The sequence below is a fragment of the Pleurodeles waltl genome, chromosome 7 (assembly GCF_031143425.1).
Source record: "Pleurodeles waltl isolate 20211129_DDA chromosome 7, aPleWal1.hap1.20221129, whole genome shotgun sequence".
Classification (NCBI taxonomy): Eukaryota; Metazoa; Chordata; class Amphibia; order Caudata; family Salamandridae; genus Pleurodeles; species Pleurodeles waltl.
This window is the reverse complement of record NC_090446.1, coordinates 47,266,195-47,289,109: the sequence shown is the minus strand read 5'-3', so window position 1 is coordinate 47,289,109 and position 22,915 is coordinate 47,266,195. Positions and strand designations below refer to the sequence as shown.

The window sequence follows — 22,915 nt, the reverse complement described above, 5'->3', positions numbered from 1 at the left end:
CTGAAAAGGCATACATAGACTGTGGTGTCTATCACCGCAGCTCCAGAGGGAGAGGAGGATGAGGCAACCAAAGTGTATTAGGTTTTGGAGACTGAGTCACTGTGAGAGATGCAGGGTTTGTTAGATGCAGAAATACCTACCAGAAACAATCAGTAATTGAGTGGTTGGAAGGCATCCTGTTTGGTGGAAGGATAGTGAACCCATGAATCCTTAGCCAGGAGCCAGTAAGAGTCTTTTGATTCATTTAGTGCACAGGAAATTCCTGTTGTCACTGGTTCAAGAAGTGGCAATAGTAGAGCATAAAAAAGTGCCAGGATGGCAGGATAGGTTGGACACTTGATTCTACAGGCCAGGCATGTGCAGTGTCACAGAGTTCTGTAAAACCCCCTACTTGCTAATTGAGTAGTAGGTCAGGCGGTGAGTATAAGGCACCATTAGTGCCACTGTCAGAAGGATGTGTTTCGTTTGAGTTGGGGGGCATTGACATTGTTGGTCCATTTGTCCTTCCCTCCCCCAGCATCAGGCAGTACATATATCTTGGTTGTGGTGGGTAATGCCAGGTATCCAGATGAGCTGTGTCTTAATAGCACAATAGCTATAGTACTCTTTTGGATCTTTTCAGGATTTAATTTCCTAAGAAAGCAAATAAAAATGGGGGAATCAACTTTATTCACTGTTGCATAAGGAGATACAGAGTCAAGCTAGTGTAACCTATCTCCTCTCTACAGCATGCCACCAGCAACCCAACGGGTTGGAGGACATGTTTAAACAGACAGCTAAAAGCATGATGGGAACTCTGTAAGAGAAACTGAGAAGGGGATGGGATATTCTCCTGACACGCCTCTTATTTGCCTACCAAAATATTTCACAGAAAGCGGTTGGGTACTCTGCTTTCAAACTTGTGCTTAGGCCAGGGAGTGACCCACCCACTAAACAGAAAGATGGGAAGGAACTTCAGAATTACCCCAAAAGCATGTGATGTACTGTGTGAGACTGCTCTCAGGAAGTTGATGAAAGGAAGAGAGTAAAAGGCATAAGGGGGAGTGATGAAAAGTGATCAGTCGGGCACCCCAGCAGACCAGACTCCTTGGTGTTCCAGTGCACACTTTGTGATATTTTATGTTTACTTATTCCTGTAATAAGGTGGAGGGGCGGGCATTCAATCTCATCCTTGATCTCTTACAAATCACCCACCCATTCCTAGAAGAAGATATACACCACAAGAATGCACAAGGGAATGCGGTTTTAAATGCTTTTTATTCTATTTCTAGGTTTGACAAATAAGAGAATCTTTTCCTTCACAAAGTCATCATAAAAAGGAGTGTTTTAAAAATCCCAGTACAAAGATTATTACAATAATACACTTACTTTCCGTCACATAGTTCTCCTCATTGCTATCCCCCATGCCTGTGTCTTGCTCCCTGTTCTGCATGTCCATGTTCTCATTCCTTATTTTTCCCTCCCTTCTTTCCTTTAGACTTTTCTTTTCCTTTTCCTTTCTCACCTCCTTTCCCTTTCTCTTTCCCTTTTCCTTTCTCTTTCCCTTTTCCCTTCTCTTTCTCCTTTCCTTTGCCTCCTTTTTCTTTGTCATTTTTCCCTTCCCCTTTCTCTGGTTCTTCTTCAGCCGGCCCTTCAGATCCATATTCCTCATCGTCAGGTGCCTGTCGTTTTTCCCTTGCTACTTCATTCCCCTCTTTGGGTTCTGGCTCGGGTTCTTTCTCTTTTTCCTTCTCTTCAGTACCCTGTTCATAATGTCCTCTACTGCCCTCTCTACCTTTTCCATGGCCTTTACCTTTGCCACACCCCTTTCCTTTTCCACCCATATTTTCCTTTCCATTCCCTCCTCCATGTTCTTTGTCTGTTTCTTCTACTTTTCCACCTTCGCCGGTTTGCCTTTTTTCCCTTGTACTTCCGTCTTCATCTCCTTTTTTGTCTTCATCTTCTGGATCCTCTGTTTCATTTACATCCTCTGGTTCTTCTTCTGTATAAAGTAAAGGAAGAGAAAAGCCTGTAAACAAGAGTGGGAAAAGGAAGATGTGGGTTTCCTTCAAGTAATGGGGCCAGTCCTGATACTGAGTGGACTACGCACCATCTGCCCACCCTGCAGCCACAATCTTCCATTGTCACGAGTGGTGATGATTTTGCTATTCCCCTCCTGATATGTGTGCTAGCCAGTTACAGTGCAACCACTGTGCCAATACTAAACATAGCAAGTCACTGGCACAAGACACTCAAGACATTTCAGAATAAGTCTCCAGATCCAACCAGAGGATATAACTTTGAAGTGTTCATAAAAGGTTTATTGCTTCCAGCAAAAAGGACCTGCCTATCCATAACACAGGGTCAACCACAGTGATAGAAAAATCATAAATGCACTCTTATGTCAAAGGAGTCTACTCCAGTTTTCATGGTCTAGTCCAGTGTTTCTAAACCTTTTACTTCTGTGGACCTTCACTTTATCATTCTTGGAACCCAGGGACACCCACTGACACAGTATTGGTATTTGGGGACCCCCACCTGAGTTATTAATGGAAGCCAGGGACCCCGGCCTACACACTCTTGATGATTTAAACCACAAAACAATACACAAAAAATAGGGGGACAAGCATTCATCAAGCAAATACACAAATGAAAATGAATTTCAATTAATTAGCAAACAAAAATAAATTAAAAATAAATATATGTTTTTAAAGAAAGTTTGGAGCTTTTCTAAATTCAATTGAAACCACACTTCATCCACATTATGTTCTGTTTCATGCACATGCACTGCTCCCACGAATTAATCTGAGAATATTAATTTAATTTTTAGCCTTCAGTTTCAAATTCCTCAATATTTACAGTATGTTTTAAAATATTCAATTGTACATTTTGACACTTGATTTATTTAAACTTTATTAATCTATTAATATAATTTTCTAAGCAGTAGCAGACTCCCTGAGAAGGCTTGGCTGTTTCCCAGGGGTCCCTGGACCACAGGTTGAGAACCAGTGGCCTACACCACAAACACAGTAACATTCTTTTGACTTGTTTCCATTCTGCATTCGTTGCGCTCACTGTGTAGCGCAAGGATGGAAAGTACTGTATTTCGCTCATAGATTCACCTCTCTCCTCATTAAAATTCCACTCAATGGCTCAAAATCCAAAATTCTCTGTCTCCTTACGCCGAGTACGGTAAGGCAGGACCCACAGTATTTCCCCTTGCCTGGACTCAGTGGTTAATCCAGTATTTGGGAGTTCAAATTTGCTCCATAATCGATGAAACCCCAACCTAAAACTACAGTGAACTATTAAAGAATGCCATTAGAGACTTAGAAAATTAAAATTACATCACTACTAGGAATACTATACACTCTTCAGGCTTTGCATCTTCAGCCACCTCCAGGGATGATCAATAAATTGCAGAAACTGGCAGAAAGCTTTAGCTGGGGATGAAAATGACCTCAGCAGGGCAAGAGACAGACATATGTATCACCAAAAGAGTGGGAGGCAATGAGTCCCGCACTTAATTTGCTACTACTCTGCAGAGCAACTACGATATATGGTACAGTGGCATCAATTCACATCAGAGAAACACTGGTGCTGTATGGACCAGTCAGTTGCAGGCATTAATATTTGGATGATCCCATGGTTTCCCAGGTGCCACAGACCTTGGGGAGTATATGCCCAATTCTAGCCTCATGACTAGCCTCATGGCCTAGCAATTCACAATGACCCCTATCATAGGCAATCCAGGTTCACCCTGTTAAGGGACCAACTATGTAAAATGGCAGCTAGCCGCCTGCAAATGTGTGGGAGACATACATGACAAAGACAGTCCCCAGTCCTTTCAGCAATTGAGAGAGGGTGACGCGATCCTGGAGGAGGAACACTGGCACTGCTTGGAAATTAGGCACTGGATCACACACACCACAGCCAAAGCAAGCACCAGCTGGGAATTAATCCCCTTCATGAAATGGATCATAACTAGAGCTGATGATAAACATCTCATATCTGATGTGTATAAATTACTTGGTGGGTCCCAGATGCACTCTCCGGAAAGAGGAGGTGGGAGACGGAATTGGGGCAATCACTTTTAGTCAATGAGTGGGCAGACACTTACGACTAGATGCACATCCCAGCAACAAGCAGAGCAGGTAGAGAGAGACCTTAAATAAAATCACTCTATGTTGGTACTAAACCACAGCCCGCATTCTGGCTTGTTCCATGACAGAATCTCCCAACTGCTGGGAAGGCATGTGGGCAGAAGGAAATGCTAACACATCTACTATAGCACTGCCCTACACTGCTGCTGGTGGGAAGATGTTCTCTGAACGGATATCCTGCAGTTCCAGCATATATTCTCCTTGACCTACCTAATACCTTGACGTAGCCACTCTATCAAGGCAAAGTGATAATACTAGCACTATGTGCTCCTAAACAAGCCATTACTACTGCATCATGGGGGAAAAGGGAGGTGCAGGTATACAGTGCATCGCTCACTGAAATGTGTGAGCTTCTGGGAGTGGGAAACATTTCAGCATGTTTAGAGGGGAGGGAGGCTCACTTTAAGAAAGTTTGGAGTTTCTGTCCATTGAGTTTAGGAGGCTTACCTTCCCAAAATGGGTACTCTGCCTTACACAGTCTCCCGGAGTAGACAATAAGTGACCCGTCTCTCAGAGTCACCAGGGGGTGGAACCTCCTTAAAATGGACCTAAATGTTGACCTGCAGCCTCTCCTAAAGCAGGTTAGAGCATTCTGATTATATTGTCTCTTCACTTTCTGTGATACCCGAGTATGGTGGAGGGCGGAGTTGAGCTTTTGGTACTGATTCTCTAACATCTTACAGTTCGGAAGTTTTACACACAACCTAGCCAATAGATGTAGGTGTGTGTGTGTGTGTGTGTGTGGCTATGAAACTGTCAATAAAACAGAGCTAAACCATAAAAATTCCATCTCAGCTGGTATAAAAAATTCAGGTTGCAACCCTAATTGAGAAAGAGAAACCATGTTTTGTTTATTTAGCATTGTGAAGGTTGTGGCCAGGCATTGTGTATGGGTGACCCTGTTTATGCTCATTCTTCTTTGCATGGCTCCATGACTCTAGATAGAATGTTTGGATCACCACAAAAACTTATTAAGGTGTATGGTCAAGCAGTACAAAGCACTAACTAAAATACTTTACCACAAATTCTAATGACAAAGTAGCTAACTTAGAGCAGGTAAGCTAGTAAATGTAAAGGCTCTGTGGGCTCAGTGCAACCGCTGGACATTTAAGAACCCTCCTCTGTGTTTGGGGACTGTTGGAAATCCTCCACTCCCAGCATGCTGGACTACCCTTACTATGGTTCTATTATTCGTCCAACATTGTATCTTATGTCTTATGGCGAGGCGGTCCACGCTAAACAAATGCATGTGCGAGGTACTGTAAAAGCAAGGTGCGATCATAATTAGAGCTGCATTTGTTGAATAATGGTCAGTTTCAGTCACTGATTTCCAACCTTAGGGGTATGTTTACAAGGAACTGGTGCATCGTCTCCGATGCACCGGTGTCCTTGCATTGCCCTGCACCCCCCTAACGGCACCATGGTAGAACTGTATTTACAGTATGGTGCATCATGGCTCTTGTTAGCACAACAGCACCAACATTTATGAAGCTTTTGTGGCGCTTTGCTGTACTAACACCAAAAATGTTGCCGCCACTTCAGCAAAATTCAGGGAGGGCCATAGATTAAAGGACTGCCGTCAGGTTAACACCTGCCCTGGGCAGGCGTTTAAAATGATGCTACAAAGGCGCAGGGAAATCTTGTAAATTAGGAATGTCCCCCTTACATACCCTATAACTGGTCTTAGGTATAATGTGGCAAAAAAGGTTTACAAAGTGGCACAATGCTAGCATTGCGTAACTTTGTAAATAGGGTGCAGGGTGAGAGCCTGTTTAGCGCAGCCATTGCATGAATAAATTACGTTATGGTGGCACCAAGGGGTGCAAGAGGCTAGTAAATATAGCCCTTTGGGGCATATTTACAAGGAACTGGCGCAGTACAGAGCTGCACCAAAATTTACAGTGCCGAGCTGCATCAGTTGTGAAGCACAGGGATGCACTGTATTTACAAAAATACGGTGCACCCCTGTGTTTCCCCTAGTGCTGATGCTACATTTAGCTGCCAGCACCAAGGCAGGCATCCTTGCACTATAGTGTAAAGCTGTCTGTGTTGAAGGGAGTGATTAAGTGCAGGAAGAACGCAGCACACGTAGAGAAAGCAAAAACGAGGAGAAATAAAAGTATCTCTCCTCATTGTGCCATGCTCACTCCACCCCTGGGGTAACGCTAGTTTTTGGCGCTGCCTCAGATTTACGATTCCTTGTAAATCTAGGGCAGCGTCAAAAGCAATGGGTATTGCTGTGGAAATACCCACAGCAACACCCATTGCACTCCTCTCTACCGCAGAAAAATGCATTGGAGAGACGCATATTTACAAGGCGGTGTTAAGCCACAAAAAAAGTTGTAAATATGGCGGAGTGCACAGCGCCACCAGAGCCTCACAAAACATGTTGCTATGATGGCGATAGGGGCTTGTAAATATGCCATTTAGGGCCTGATTACAACTTTGGCGGAGGGGGTTAAACCGTCCCAAATGTGACAGATATCCCACCCACCGTATTACGAGTTCCATAGGATATAATGGACTTGTAATACGGCGGGCGGGATATCCGTCACATTTGGGACGGATTAACCCCCTCTGCCAAAGTTGTAATCAGGCCCATAGTGTTTTAGGAGAGGTAAAATTAGAAGACGTGGGTTTGAGTGACTGTTCATCTAAACTGAAAGCCCAAGGTCTGCATCATGATGAGGTTTAATGGTGCTGAGCAAAGCCAGGCACCTATTTTATGCACCTGCAGTCCTAAAAGGGAATTTATTCAACCCAATAATTCTCTGGGATAGAGCTTTATTTTCGGATAATACATCTCGAAAACTGTGAGCAAGGTTTGCCTGGTTCAATTTATGAGCTGTGCTGATTGAAAATAAAGCACTAACAATTCAGTTGCTTTTCCTAGTGGTACTGGCTACTTTTATTTACAATATGTTTGCAACTCTAACAGGCTTTGCTAAATATCTTGCCTTCAGTTGCAAGCATGCATAGCAGTAAGGCAACTGGATGTGAATGGGCAGGTAAGACTACTCTAAAAGACCAAGGGGCATATTTATACTCCGTTTGCGCAGAATTTGCGTTGTTTTTTTCGACGCAAATTTGACGCAAAACTAACTCCATATTTATACTTTGGCGTTAGACGCGTCTAGCGCCAAAGTTCATGGAGTTAGCGTCATTTTTTTGCGTGGACACCTACCTTGCGTTAATGAGATGCAAGGTAGGCGTTCCCGTCTAAAAAAATGACTCCCAGGCCTGTGCGCCGTATTTACACTCCCGTGCAAAAACGGCGCACAGGAGTGGGCCGGTCAAAAAAAATGACGTTAACCCGCGTTAGCGTCATTTTTTAACGCCTGCTCAGGGCAGGCATTAAGGGACCTGTGGGCTCGGAATGAGCCCACAGGTGCCCTCCCATGCCCCCAGGGACACCCCCTGCCACCCTTGCCCACCCCAGGAGGACGCCCAAGGATGGAGGGACATTAAGGTAAGTTCAGGTAAGTATATATATATATTTTTTTTTGTGGCATAGGGGGGCCTGATTTGTGCCCCTCTACATGCCACTATGCCCACTGACCATGCCCAGGGGACATAAGTCCCCTGGGCATGGCCATTGGGCAAGGGGGCATGACTCCTGTCTTTGCTAAGACAGGAGTCATTTCAATGGGGGTTGGGAGTGAAAAAAAATGGCGCAAATCGGGTTGAGGCGAAAAAATTGCCTCAGCCCGACTTCCCCCATGTTTTCACGCCCAAACTCCATTTTCCCCTACGCCGGCGCTGCCTGGTGTAAGTCATTTTTTTTTACGCACACCAGGCAGCGCCGGCGGCTAACGCCGGCTAACGTCATTCAATAAATACGACGCCCGCATGGCGCTTCAGAATGGCGTTAGCCAGCGCTAATTTTTTTGACGCAAATCTGCGTTAGCGCAGTTTTGCGTCAAAAAGTATAAATATGGCCCCAAGTAATTCCGGTGAGATTTGCCTTTCTGCCGGGTAAATCAAGTTCACAATTCACATCATTTGTCATCTGCCTACTTCTTTTACATTGACACACTTGCATTTGGAGAGGAGCACAAGCTGGAAGAAGAGATACTTATTTGGCACATCTCACCAGGGGTCCCTGTGTGATGTTCTAATACAACAAAGTTCCTTTTCCATTTTTTGTCTATTGCAAGCTTTACGGCAGTATGCACATAGATGGGTAGACATAAGTACAAGCAAAAAGTCCAAGTAATTGCTTGGCAGATTTCCTTAGTGGTGCACATGGTCCACTGTAATATAACTATTTTCTATCATCATCTTTCTTCTATTGTAGGTTTATCTGACAGCCCTACACTTAGGGCCTGATTGATAAACTGCACTTTTAAATACGTTTGCTATTTTTCGGTATTCACAAAATCCGAGTGTAAGTTTCTACCTTTCTATTCTTCGATTGCAGGCTTCTCAGACAGTCATACATGTAGATTTGGACAGACAGATGTGAGAACAAGCAGTCGAGAGGAACATTTCAGTGATGTCCATTCAAGACTTCTATGACCACATAGAACTCAAGGTACCAGACATCGGAAGCCGCAGGAAATATGCCTTTGAGTCTCTTGAGACCAACAACAGCATGATACACCCTGAAGTCACTGTAAGGATGGCAATCCTTGGCAACAGAAACAAATGTGCCACTTCTAGAGGTGGCCTTGACACATCCGAACCACCCTGTCACATTGTCTATGTGTGGTGTAGGTCTAAATATTTCACACACTGACACGTGGTAGGGACATCATGATATTATTACTCAGCAGTATGTGTGTTATATTGTAAATTGGTGTATCGCAAATATCACATTATCATTTTAATTTACCTAACCTTTCATAGCCCCACAATACACCCACTGAACAGCAACCCAATCAAGAATATTCAGTAACATTTCAGAAAGGTACAATCTTTTGAGGCCTGTTGTTTTCTACACCTGGGTGTAGGAAGAAGTAAGAGATCACACATTGAAGGCCATGTGTTAGGGACTTTCTAAAACTAGAGATGATTACTCAATGAGTGAAAGTGAAATGGAAGAGAAATCCTGATTATTTTAGATTGATAAGAAAGGGATTGTCCTCATTAGAAACTTTATTCATCTTAGGACCTGTCAGAACAAGTGAATTGGATGAGGGAAGCCAACAAAATGGCTGATAAAATTTTCAAAACTGAATTGAAATTCAGGACTAGTTTTTTATAATGTTTTGTGACATGTATCTAAACATTTGACACTCCTTTTAGAATGTGCAGTCAACTGACTTCCTGGATTGCTGGTTCAACAGAAGTGGACTGCAAAGTTTGGTCCAGTTGAAGACAATGAGTTTGTTATTCTGAGTTTCGAACATTGCCATAGTCATGTCTGTAGCCAACAGTAAAATGTGTCTTCTCAGGTAGAAGCATTTTATTATAAAAAAAAATGAATAGTTGATTTAGTGATTTGAACTTCAAAGAAATGTATGCCATCAAATATATTACCAGGTTACATGCAGCCCTAAACAGTGAAAGAAAGTTTACCAGTTCTGCTGGCCACCACATATTTGACCAGCTGAGAATATCCACCCCGGATAATTAAATCACAGTTTTATTAGTGTTATGCTAACCCACATTTGGGTTAATGTTGAAACTGAAAGTCAGGGAGCCAATCTTCCCTTCTAGACCAATTGTGGTTTTAGAGACAGAGATTGTGCAGCAGTCCCAAGACCAAGGAGAGATAGACACTATTGTTCATGGAAAAGGATAGGCAGCGCTTTGTTTATAACAGGCTCATCTTCAATACAGATGGACGGGGATTGGTGCCAAGGGGTTAAAACCCTCATCCACATATACTATGGCCAAAACCAACAGGTTCTAATCAAGACAAAAACACGCCCCTTTCTAACCCACACATAGAAGCATTGCAGATAGAAAGTAGAAGAGTCGATCTGGAGATTCACAAGGGATCATGACTGCTGCCTTTTTCTTTCTTCAGCCTACTGTTTTGGGGTACAGGGGAATGGAGACACAAGAGCAGCATAGGAGATCATTCAGAACAGGTCTGGAGATTTACAAGGGAACCTGAATGCTATCTTCTTCTCTTCTCAAGGGAACAAAGGCCAAGGAGGGCTTGCCTATGAATCGGACCAAACTGGAGACTGGGGTCATGGACTGTCGGTGGGGAAAGGAGAATCTTAATAGGGATTGCTAGCTAGTCATGTCTAATATATCACCTGAAAAATTGAGTTTCTGGTCACTGGTCATCATCAAACCCAATTGTGATCTTACAGCCTGTTGATGTTGAGGCAGCTATCTGGCAAGACCAGATCCAGGCCTTGCACTGATAGAAAAAGTACAGCTTATTCAACCGGATCTGTCTCACACAAAAAGTAATATTTATTTTCTGTTTCCCAACTGCTTTGCTTTTCCATCCATGCTCCTACACCTAAACGAACAAGCCTTTTCCCAACTCTTAAAATGAACATCACCTCTGACAGTAAGAAGCGAAGTGTTCCTAGTAAGAGTGTGGTGTATGGCTAGTTTGCTGGGTCACACATGTGGGACTCCAATCTCACCCCCCTGAGAGCTCATGGCCATTTGCCACAGTGGAGAGGGGCTCTGACCTGTGCTAGACCCTGTGGCCCAGACTCAAGTTCTGAACATTTGCCTGTGCATGAACCAACTCTCCTGGCTCCAGGCAGGGTATGTTTGAAGCCTGCCCCTTAATGCTCCCCTTCCCTCAATCTTAAAAGCCCTCACTACCACTCAATGCTAGCCTTTTAAACTCCTATTTCACACCCAAAATTACAAACATCTAAGCACCTTTTCCTTCTAGACCCTGCATCTTCTCAACAAGGTCATGGATCTTGGGCACAACACTGATCATGCGGTCACCATTCTCCCCTCACAAAAAAACATTCACAAAGTTGGTTACTCACCATCAGGGACATGCCCTTCTTGTTTCTCTCCTTCATCCTTCACCATCTTCTCCTTCTTTTGGCAACCTAATGAAAAAGTGTGTTAGTTTTGGAACTTTAACTTCAAAGTGTCACTGGCTATTAATTAGATATATATTTGTAAATTAGGAGATGTCATCATATTGTTAAAAATGAAAACTGATACCCCATGGTCATGGTGGGCACTACATTCCGAATTTCCTTATTTACCCCAAAAAACTGAGCATCTGCTCGCTGGTCAACTTTTGGATGATGTGTGAACTTATGTCCTAATAGACACCAGGTCATCAGGATTCGGTGCTACCCATGCAACTGAGATTCACTTAATGGGAAGACGAGGACAAGGGTGGGAGGGTGGAGCAGTATCAATTATGCTGGGCTAATATCAAAACTCTGTAGGATATAGTGATCATTTTACAGGAGCAAAGAGAGGGTCCAACAAATAACAAATGACAGGAAGCTGCAGCTGATGATGCATTTAGTAATTTTCAAAATCCTTTGATATTTGAGTATGGATTATTATAATGAACACAAACCACTTACCACACTTTCACAAGGACAACTACACCTATAGTTGTGGTCAAAAGATACTCCCCTTGCGCCCTTGTATTCCACAATTTTATCTGCCTCATGCATGTGCTACTGTGAAAATCTTGAGGTGGGGAAGGTCATGGTGTTGGGAGCCAGAATACCTTGTTGTTGAGCCCCTTAAATTGTGTTATGCCACCAATAAGAGATATGCTTGCCTTCTCCATAAACATGAAATCTGAAACAAAGTTCGGGTTTGGCCAATAGTCCTTATCCTTTTTGTCTTCATGCTGCCAACCTAACAACAATGTCACTGATTTAGAGGGACCTTAGTTTAAATGATTAATTAATGCTTTACTGACAACCAACCAGGTTATTTAAAGTCTTAAATAAACAGTCATTACAATGGTATTGGATTACATCTCTTCAATGTGTAGTAGTTGCAATGTTATTGGCATAGCATATTTTATATGCTAGCTTCATGTCTAATATAACACCACATTTCTAAGTGCCTGTTCAAACTTGAAAAATGTAGTATCTGGTCACTGGTCAACATCAAACCCAATTGTGATCTTACAGCCTGTTGATGTTGAGGCAGCTCTCTGGCAAGAGCAGATCCAAGTGTTGCAGTGATAGAAAAAGTACAACTTGTTCAACTGGATCTGCCTCTCACAAAAACGTAATATTTATTTTCTGTTTCCGAACTGTCTTTGCCTTTCCATCCATGCTCCTCACCTTTGTCTCAATGTCATTCCAATGACAAGTGGATAGACTGGAAAGAAAATGCCCCTTCCCAACACTTAGACTGAACACCACCTCTCACAGTAAGCAGATGAGTGTTCCAAGTAAGAGTGGGGTGTATAGCTAGTTCACTGGGTCACACATCTGGGACTCCTACCACACTCCCCTGAGGACTTGGTGGCTGTCTGCCACATTGGACAGGGGCTCTGTTCTGTGCTGAACCCTGTGGCCCAGATTCAAGTTCTGAAAATTTGCGAGTGCCTCCAGGAAGGGTATGTGAATCCCACACGTTAATGCTCCCCTTTCCTTAACCCTAAAAGCCCTCATTACCACTCAATGCTAGCCTCTTTAACTCCTACTTCACCTCCAAAATTACAAAACTCTAAGCATCTTTTCCTTCTACACCCTGCACCTTCTCAACAAAGTCATAGATCTTGGCCACAACACTGGCCGTGCTGTTACCATTCTCCCCTCACAGAAAAACATTCACAAAGATGGTTACTTACCATCAGGGAGGTAGTTTTCTGGTTTCTCTCCATGATGGTTCATCATGTTCTTCTTTTTAGGCCAACCTAATGAAAAACTGTATTAGTTGTGGAACCGTAGCTTCAAAGCGTCACTGGCTATTAATTAGATATATATTTGTAAATATGGAGATGTCATCATATTCGTAAAAATGAAAACAGATACCCTGTGGTCATTGTGTGCACAAAATTTCAAGTTGCCGTGTTTACACCAAAAAACTGAGGGCCATATTTATACTTTTTGACGCAAAACTGCGCTAACGCAGTTTTGCGTCAAAAAAATTTGCGCCGGCTAACGCCATTCTGAAGCGCCATGCGGGCGCCGTATTTAATCAATGACGTTAGCCGGCGTTAGCCGCCGGTGCTGCCTGGTGTGCGTGGAAAAAAACGACGTACACCAGGCAGCGCCGGCGTAGGGGGATATGGGGCTTGGGCGTCAAGAAATGGGGCAAGTCAGGTTGAGGCAATTTTTACGCCTCAACCCGATTTGCGCCATTTATTTTTCACTCCCAACCCCCATAGAAATGACTCCTGTCTTAGCAAAGACAGGAGTCATGCCCCCTTGCCCAATGGCCATGCCCAAGGGACTTCTGTCCCCTGGGCATGGTCATTGGGCATAGTGGCATGTAGGGGGGCACAAATCAGGCCCCCCTATGCCACAACAAAAAAAAAAAAAAACACTTACCTGAACTTACCTTAATGTCCCTGGGATGGGTCCCTCCAGCCTTGGGTGTCCTCCTGGGGTGGGCAAGGGTGACAGGGGGGGGGTCCCTGGGGGCATGGGAGGGCACCTCTGGGCTCCTTCAGAGCCCACAGGTCCCTTAACGCCTGCCCTGACCCAGGCGTTAAAAACCGGCACTAATGCGGGTTTTTTTGACCCGCCCACTCCCGGGCGTCATTTTTGCCCGGGAGTATAAATACGACGCATATGCATCGGAGTAATTTTTTTAGAGGGGAACGCCTACCTTGCATCTCATTAACGCAAGGAAGGTGTTCACGCAAAAAAATGACGCTAACTCCATGAACTTTGGCGCTAGACGCGTCTAACGCCAAAGTATAAATATGGAGTTAGTTTTGCGTCTAATTTGCGTCTAAAAAAACGACACAAATTTGGCGCAAGCGGAGTATAAATATGCCCCTGAGCATCTTCCCGCTGGTCAACTTTTGGATCATGTGTGAATTTATGTCCTAATAGACACCAGGTCATAAGGATTCGGTACTATCCATGCATCTGAGATTTACTTCATGGGAAGACGAGGACGAGGGTGGGAGGGTGAAGCATTTTCAATTACGCTCTGCCAATAACAAAAGTCCGTAGTATATCCTGATCATTTTACAGGAGCAGAGAGAGAACCTAACAAAAAGCAAATGCCAGGAAGCTGATGCAGTTGGTAATTTTCAAAATCCTTGGATATTTGAGTATGGGTTACTATGACGAACACCAACCACTTACCACACTGCCACAACAACAACTAGACCCACAATTTACTGCTTTTCACCACAATCACTTTTACCAATACACAGCAAACCACAACCTGCAACCACATACACAATGCATTGCATCACACACACACACACACACATAATATATTATATATAGGCATCTATATATATATATATATACATATATATGAATAAATATATATATATATAATATATATTTACACACTCGCACACCTGAACTCTATTACCCCTTAAAATCCTCAATCACTCTCCTTAAATGCACTGACATACTAATGCATTGTAATTTACCTTATTGCACCTTACCTCATTCTAAATGCCCTACTATAACTGTGTTGCAGGACTGATCCTTAGCTGTGGTTGCACTAAAGTTGTATATAACCATTTTGAATGTGGGTTAGTATAAAGAACCTCACCACCACCTGTTACACTTACCATGTCTGCACAACAGCAACTACACTTACTGTAGGAAGCTGGCCTGGTGTGTGGTGGGTACCTGAGGTTCTTACACCTTATAGCAGTTGAGGGTATCCCCTATTAGTGTAGTGTAGGCAGTGTCTAGACATGCAAATACCACTGTAGTCACACAGCACTTACACATATGGAAGACACCACACAGTGTTACAAAAATAAAGGTACTTTATTTTAGTGACACAACACCAAACATCACTAAAGGGGCAATACTCCCTTAGGAGGTAAGTAACACACTAAATGTATACACCAGTAGTTAGAAATAGGCATAAGAAAAGTTAGAAAACAGTGCAAGTATAGATAAACAATAGGGACTCTAGGGGGGCCCAAATCATATACTAAAACAATAGAATGGGAATATGGGACTCCCACCCAGGTAAGTGAAATGTGTAGAGGGGAACTGGAGGTACCAGAAAATCACAGAGGTAAGTACCACAACACCCCCCAGCGACCAGGAAAGCAGGAGTAAATCACTGCATTTCCCCCCAAACCACCCAAAAGGAAGAAAAGAAAGAAAAGAAGACGCCCTGACAAGACTGCAAGAAACCAGTGGTGGGTTCTTGGATAAAAGACCTGTGGAGAGAGGGGACCAAGTCCAAAAGTCACAGTGGAGTCCAGGAGGAGTAGGAGATACTACCCACCCAGCTGTACTTGCAGGAGTTGGTCAATGGTGAGGAGGAACAGGTCAGCACTGCTGCCCAGCAGCCAGATATGTGTTCCTGATGGATGCAGCAGATGCCCAACTCTGGAAGGAAGATTACAGATGGGTGTGGGTGAAGAAATTCCACCAGCAAGCCTTGTCAAAGACAAACTTGCGGTTGACGGAAAAGAGGTGGTGCCAGGGACCAGCAGGGCCCAGGAGGGCTCAACCCAGGAGGGGGAGTCATAGGGAACCCTCAGCGTCACAGAAGGCCCACAGAAGCAGAGGCAGCACCCACAGGAGTCCCACAGGATGGGGACACAGGAGTCGGAAATGGAGCCCATTCAGCACCACAAAAGAGGATCCCACGCCGCAGGAGAACCACGCAGGAGGATGGGATTAGCAGGAAGGAGTGCTGGGGGCTGGAGCTGCATGTAGCCTGCATGTAGCCTTAAGATCCCTTGGAGAAGTTGCCAACAAGCCTTGGCAGCTGCAAGAGACGTGGGCCATGGGGGTATTGTCCTGCGTGGGAAGGCAAAGGCTTGCCTCCACCAAAGTTGGACAGCTGGTAGAGAGGACCAAGGGGACCACTCCAGACCACCACCCGTGATGCGGGATCCACACAGCCGGTCGTCGTTGCTGTAGGTGCCTGCGGATGCAGGGGAGTGAATCCTTCACTCCAAGGGAGATTCCTTCTTTTGTCTTGTAGAAGCTGAAGAGTTGCTGTCTTTTGAGGATGCATGGCCTTGGAAATGTTGCAAAGCTGGCAGGAACCATGGAAACAATGTTGCAGAAGAGTCTTTGTGGATTGCAGCGTTGTCGGTTCCTGGAGGGTCCAGTTGCGGTTCCGGTGGCCAGAAGTCAAAGTGGAGGTTGCAGAGGAATCCTGCTGGAATGTTTGTAAGCCACATCTAATGCCCTACCCAACAGAGAGACCCTAAATAGCCCTGAAAGGGGGATTGGTCACCAAACCAGGTAAGCACCTATCAGGAGAGGACTCTGACGTCAACCTGCCTGGCCTGGCCTGGCCACTCAGATGCTGCCAGAGTTCCCTGCCAACCTTGGAATCAAGATGGCAGAACCCAGGGACCCTCTGGAGGAGCTCTGAGCACCACCACTCTGGTGGTGATGGACAGGGGAGTGGTCACTCCCCTTTCCATTGTCAGGATTCGCACCAGAGCATGGACTGTGGGTCCCTGGACCGGTGTAGCCTGGTTTATGCATGGAGGGTACCAAATGTGCCCTTCAAAGCAAAACCAGTGGCTTGGAGAGGCTACCCCCCCCCCCAAGCCAGTCACACTTATTACCTCCCTCTCCCAAGGAAAATCCTTTGTTCTGCCTTCCTGGGATTGATCAGATCAAGCAGCAGGAGGGCAGAAACCTGTCTGAGGGAAGGCAGCAGCTTGGGCTGCCCGGAAAACCCTAGAAGACTGGTGGTAGCAATGCTGGGAGTCCTCTAAGGAGCCCCTAGATTGCATAGAACCATACTTGCAACAGTATTGGGGTAAGATTCTGACCTGTTTGATACCAAACATGCCTAGGTTCGGAGTTGCTATTATGCAGCTGGATATAGGTAGTGACCTATGTCTAGTACACGCATAAAATGGCATCCCCGCACTCACGAAGTCCACGAAAATGGAGCTGAAGTTCATGAGGGCACCTCTTCTAATGCAGGGGTACCCTCACACGCAGGTACTTGCACCCTGCCCTCGGGGCCTGGAGAGCCTGCCATTAGGGAGGACTTACAGTGACCTGGAGCAGTGACCTGGTAGTGAAAGGGTGCATTCATCCTTTCATGCAGGCTGCAATGGCAGGCATGCAGAACACTTTGCTTGGGCTCCCCATGGGTGGCATAATAAATGCTGCAGCCCATAGGGATCCCCCGGCACCCCAATGCCCTGGGTACCTAGGTACCATATACTAGGGATTTACATGGGGACAGTTTGCCAATTGTAGGGTCATAAAGGTTCCAGCAACCATGTTAGAAGGGAGAGAGCATGATCACTGGGGTCCTGGTTAGCAGGATCCCAATGAACACAGTCAAACACAATGACAAACAGGCAAAAGGTGGGGGTAACTCTGCTAGAAAGAGGCTACTCTCCTACATTTACACTGCAATCTCACTCTCAACAATCATATTTTCCATTACTACACAAACCAGAACTACATATTAAATTACAAAATATTGCACCAAATATGCTTTACAACTATATACATTAACGCTATTTTTCCCTGAACCCCAAAACCTACTTATACACTGTGACACTACTCACATTTAAAACTAAAAAAGCCCTTTAGTACCCCATACTGCCCTTCCCTAAACCCTGTGCCTCATTAATACTGCTATAAACTATCCATCTCTTACTACCCCTAAACACTATCAACCCATAAATCCTGAAGTCCCCTTAGTTCCCCCGACCACTACCGTTCAATACATTATAATTGTAATGTTGTGTAACTTTCTTTTGTGTAGTGGTAAAGTGTTATAATAAGTTTTGTGGATGTACTGTAGTGGTGTAATACCATTTTAACCAAAGTCACTGTCCTAATGTGGCTGTAGTTTGTCCATGCTACACTAAATTTGAGAAAGAATATTCCTTTTGGATAACACACGCTTCATTTCATGAAGGATTGTTTAATTTTACAATATAGAGGGGAGTAGCTTGGTCAGTAAGATTGGGGAGGGGTGAGCTTCGCATTTTCCAACAATCAGGCTGGCATTTGATGTTAAAATACATTCTATTACAAGCTGAGGGCATGAGAGGGGCCTAAGGGGCAGTGGAGAGGGAGGGGAATGTGGATTATTAGGAATACTAAGAGAAAACATAAAATTTTGTAACATAACCAGTAATTTTGAGGACTTTCAAAAACAAAGAGGGAGAGAGTGTGTGTGCATTTTTGTCTGTGTGTATTCAAAAAATCCTAGTGAAATCTGACAGACCCCTCACCATACCTGACTGAAAGCAACTGTACCTAATAATTTGTCAGAAAATACATTTATTAGGGGGGTGCAACACCCCAAACACCCCCCTGAAGCTACGCCCCTACTAATATATACTTAAGAAGTTCTAATACATACTTAAACATTCATTATTTGCATCGCTTTTGTTGCTTTGCCTTTTCTGGTCTGTCGAGTGATATCAGGCATGGGCAGACCGCTGGCACAAAGGCAGAGCTATCAAACTCCTGCTCTGGCTTTCCAATTTGCATCTCTTTTGACTGGCCACTTCAAGCCAGCTGGGCCCAGACTGTGGCAGAAGCGGTGAGAATGGTGGACCTAGCATTTGATTCCTAGCTATGGTGTAAACCAGTGGTAAACAGCAGGTGTATCAAATTACCCAGCAGTTATCTTTGGAAGCTACCCTCAAGGGTTGATTACCAAACTCTACATGTGAGACTTCCAAAACAAGTGAAAGAAGTGCAAGAGAGGATCTCTCCAGGTTCATGGGTAGCGGCTATATTAAGTTCATTATGCACAATATTTGCTGACTTTCTGTGTAGGAGGACAGACATGTTTCAGGCTGTGGTTTTCCACCAGAAGGCTTGGTGTTTCAAGGAAGATCAGAAAATATCATGTACCTTCTAATTAAAATGATAGTCAATGGCATGTTGTGGGTTCTTAACACTTTGATTTGGTTGGCTTCGTTCTGGGAACCACTTCCACCAGGTCAAAGCACTTTTCACTAATCAAATGGAAGCCAGAGGGACATTTAGGGCCTGATTTTGAATTTGGCAGACAAGTTACTCCGTCGCGAACGTGATGGATAGCTCATCCATCAGATTACGATTCCCATAGGATATAATGGGATCATAATACGGCAGACAGGATATCTATCACATTTGTTACAAATTAACCCCATCCGTCAAACTCTAAATCAGGCCCTTACTCTTAAAAAAGTGTACAACCACAGCTAAAAATAAACATAAAAATAGGACACGGGCATGTGTCTCTTCACCAAGGTATATCTATTCATACACTATTGGTCCACTTATTTATTGCAATAAGAGTTGTAGAAGAGTTTTCTTGGTGACCTTATCACAATTTTAAGTTATATAGAAACCAATGCATGGTATGACCGCCTCAAATCCAGTCCTATACAGGGGCTCCCATGGCTTTTAAGGGCTCTTGTTTCTAAAAGGCCATTCAGAGGCAGGTGGTAACAGACCACATAAAGCCAACACAGAGTAATTTGAGACATGCGAACCAGTGTTGTGTACCCTAAAACATCTGCAGCAGTTAACAGTAATTATGCTCCTAACATTGAAATGGCAAATTAAGGGCCTGATTACAATTTGGCGGAGGGGGTTAATCCGTCCCAAATGTGACAGATACCCCGCCCGCTGTATTACGAGTCCATTATATCCTATGGAACTCGTAATACAGCGGGCAGGATATCCGTCACATCTGGGACGGATTAACCCCCTCCGCCAAAGTTGTAATCAGGCCCTAAGTGTTCTAATGAGGCCGATCAAGGAAACGCATGGCATGATGACTTCGGCTTGAAAGCTGTGATGGGTGAGAATGCATTTGTCGAAATATTTTTCACACATGCACTTGCAAATAAACTATACTTTTACTTTACGTTTACTATACTGAAGCAGAAGTGCTAAGGAGTAGAAAAGTTGGTCACCGAGTGGCAGGTGTAAGAGACATGAGGTACACCGCACTCTCTGCAAGGGTAAGGGTGCAGTGGGAAGGAGACAGGTGAGACATTAGGTGACACTGAGAGAAGGCAGAGAAAGCACTTGGGAGGTACTGGAGAAAGGCTGAGGAAGCATGGCGAATATTGAGAGAATGGGTGGGAGGTTGAGGGAGGAGGGGTGGGAGACTGGTGAGAGATACTGGGTAGCACTGGGGAAAAGCTGAGGAGGCAGTTTCTAGGAGACTGGTCAGAGGCCCTGGTTGGTAAGGGTTGGGGTGGAGTAGAATCAGAGACCCTGGTTGGAAGGGTTTGGGATGCTGTAGAAGCAATGCAGAAGAGACTGGTGAGATACTGTGGGTGGAAGTGGGAGATTGTGGAGGCAGTAGGTAGAAGGAATGATGTGGGTAAAAGACAGTGGGTAGAAGGCTGGTGAGAGAGATGGCACTGGGTAGAAGCCTAAAGAAAGAAGCATGGCTAGGAAGCACAAGGATGCAGCCACAGGTTTGAAAACGGACATGGATTGAAGCAAAATAAGTTCAAATCTCATTCATTGGAGCAAGTGATGGATGGGGTTTTGGGCAATATGTGGGTTGAAGCCTCCTCAACCAAAACCATTGCAGAAGCCGAGTGGGCAACGTAGAGGGCAACCATGGACGAGCTGGATGTTACATCTGCCATAAAACAAATGCTGCAACACCTTACATCTTCACACTCATAAAGACTCACCAATACACCACTGACTAAACTATTTGCATGGGATGTGTGGCTGTGACCATGCCCTGCACACTGCATTTAGGACACAGACAGAATAGGTTCCAGGTTGCATAGTCAAAAGGCTACCAGAGGTGTGTGGAAGCCTGATGTAATGTGATAGTAAACACAGGCTTATCTTTAATGACAAGATGGTGAGGCTACAGAGGTAGAGGGTGGATTGGTGGTTATTGCACATGTAGAGTTTTAAATGATAGTTCATTTGTGGTTGCAGTAAATGTTGAGTACAGAGTAGACATGTGTCATTAATGTATCAAAGTTGTGGAAATAAGTAGCAGTTTCCCATTATTTGGTGACAAAAAGAATGTCCTGTTTGATGTGGGTAAGAGGTCTTATGAGCTGTGAAGCAAATGAGGTTACGGAATATATAAGAGAAATAGAATGTGTGTGTTACGGTTTTGTGGTCTGAGAATTCAGACTTTGGACAGGTGTGGGTGATGGGCAGGTTTGCAAGGCACATGAAGGCTCACCTTTGAAGGGCAGACAGATGTCTGATCCAAAATTCCATTTAGAGCCCCAACGTGCCAAATGGGGAGGGGGGCATTTGTGATGACCTTTGTCATGGCCTCTTTGTAGAGATGCCCAGGCTGTGACATTCAGGACCAAGTGCTAAACAGACAGCATGTTACCTTTACCATGTGTCACATACCGTTCAATTATTAGCTGGTTTTGTAACTGAGGTTGTGGAAAGACTTTGAACAGTACTGAGTAGAGAGTGGTAGTGTACTGGGCTCCATGAAAGGTCTTCCTTGGGCTTCAGCCATGCTTAGATGGCACTGGGGGCTGCCGGAGAATACTCTTTATGCTTTCTCTTGCACTAGGGGCTTTGTTTCAATACCGTTGTTCATCGATACATACACACTAGGAGATACATCCTGGAAGATAATAATGCTCATAGTCTATAGCACCAGGATTCTCATGGCATTTGACACATGCACATCTGTCTAGCCTCTACCTTCTCAAATCTTGAGTATGAAAATATAGATATCTATAATTATAGTCACTGTGTGAATATTAGGACACACCTATTTTTGAGTCTAGGTCTGCCATTTTTATCTCACTGAGAGCCAAGGAGGTATTGTCAATCTCCGCTCCAAGCTTAAGAAGGTGGCCAGATTTTTAGGAACTGATTTCACTGTGAGATTTGTATGTCCTTAAGAGCGGCACCTGCTCTTCATACAGATGCATTACTGCTGAGGCATTCATGGGAAATAGCCTAAATATGCAGATTTTTTTTAACTGGTGGCTCAAGATAGGGGTCTCGGGTTTCACACATGATCACCTGAATTCCATAAATATTGCATCGAGAAGGCCATTTTTGGTCATCAAACTTTGCCCTCCCATAAATAGTCTCTGGACATCCTTAGAGGCAGAGCACTTACCATTAGCCTTGGCTGCTGCCAGGACAAGCAGCGCAGAAAAGAGTAGGATCCTCATGTTAGTTCAACAGCTAGCCTCGTTCCAGGATTAGCAGCAAGGAGCGGGAGGAACTGAAGCCCAGGAGAGACCGCCTGGTACTTATAGGACGCAGCTGCAGCGACAAGATAACAGAATTGGACAACATCTAGGCAGGGATTATGGGATTATTCCAGTTCAATAAATTTAAACAGCAAAGACTGACTCTGTCATTATTTGCAGGTTGTGTGTGTAACCTTTGCATATGTTACAGTAGTCCAGAGCTGTGCAGTACAAGGTAAGAATGTTAATAATTACACATTGTGTTTCAACAATAAAGACCCAGTAATTAAAGTACATAAAGCTTTCATCTAGCAGATTTGTGTTGATTATTCAAGCAGTGACCCGCCAGTTGGGACCCATATAAAACACACGGGAGCTTACAATGAAATTGTTTGATATCAAGTTGGCAGTGGAATACCTGAAACCAAAGTTTCAGTCAACTTTTTTTAAAGTGGAAGTCATATAATCCCCAGAAAACTTTCCATGTTTTAGGGAAATCAAAATCCATCTTTACCTAAAATTACTAAAGAATAAATGGCTTTCCACAAGATAAAAAGTGAACATCCTATTTGGGCATGCTGCAAGGAAGATTCATTCTGAT

The 22,915-nt window shown here is 44.2% G+C and overlaps 1 protein-coding gene across 1 annotated transcript; it reads right to left on the bottom strand.

Moving 5' to 3' along the window:
• Positions 1 to 1,238: 1,238 nt before the first annotated feature.
• LOC138247162 (high mobility group nucleosome-binding domain-containing protein 5-like) lies at positions 1,239 to 22,340 on the bottom strand. The gene is made up of 4 exons (XM_069201902.1): positions 22,239 to 22,340; positions 12,853 to 12,918; positions 11,060 to 11,125; positions 1,239 to 1,981 (listed from the first exon to the last, which is right to left on the bottom strand). The coding sequence occupies exons 1-4, from the start codon at positions 22,291 to 22,293 to the stop codon at positions 1,443 to 1,445; spliced, it is 726 nt and encodes a 241-aa protein (XP_069058003.1). The 5' UTR covers positions 22,294 to 22,340; the 3' UTR covers positions 1,239 to 1,442.
• Between the last annotated feature and the right edge of the window lie 575 nt (positions 22,341 to 22,915).

Excerpts from the sequence above, each read along its gene's own strand:
- LOC138247162 (XM_069201902.1), bottom strand. The coding sequence starts at position 22,293 with ATGAGGATCCTACTCTTTTCTGCGCTGCTTGTCCTGGCAGCAGCCAAG. Across the intron at positions 12,919-22,238 it reads GGCAGCAGCCAAGGCTAATG|GTTGGCCTAAAAAGAAGAAC; the intron begins GTAAGTGCTCTG and ends GTTTTTCATTAG. Across the intron at positions 1,982-11,059 it reads AGAAGGGCATGTCCCTGATG|AAGAAGAACCAGAGGATGTA; the intron begins GTGAGTAACCAA and ends TACTTTATACAG.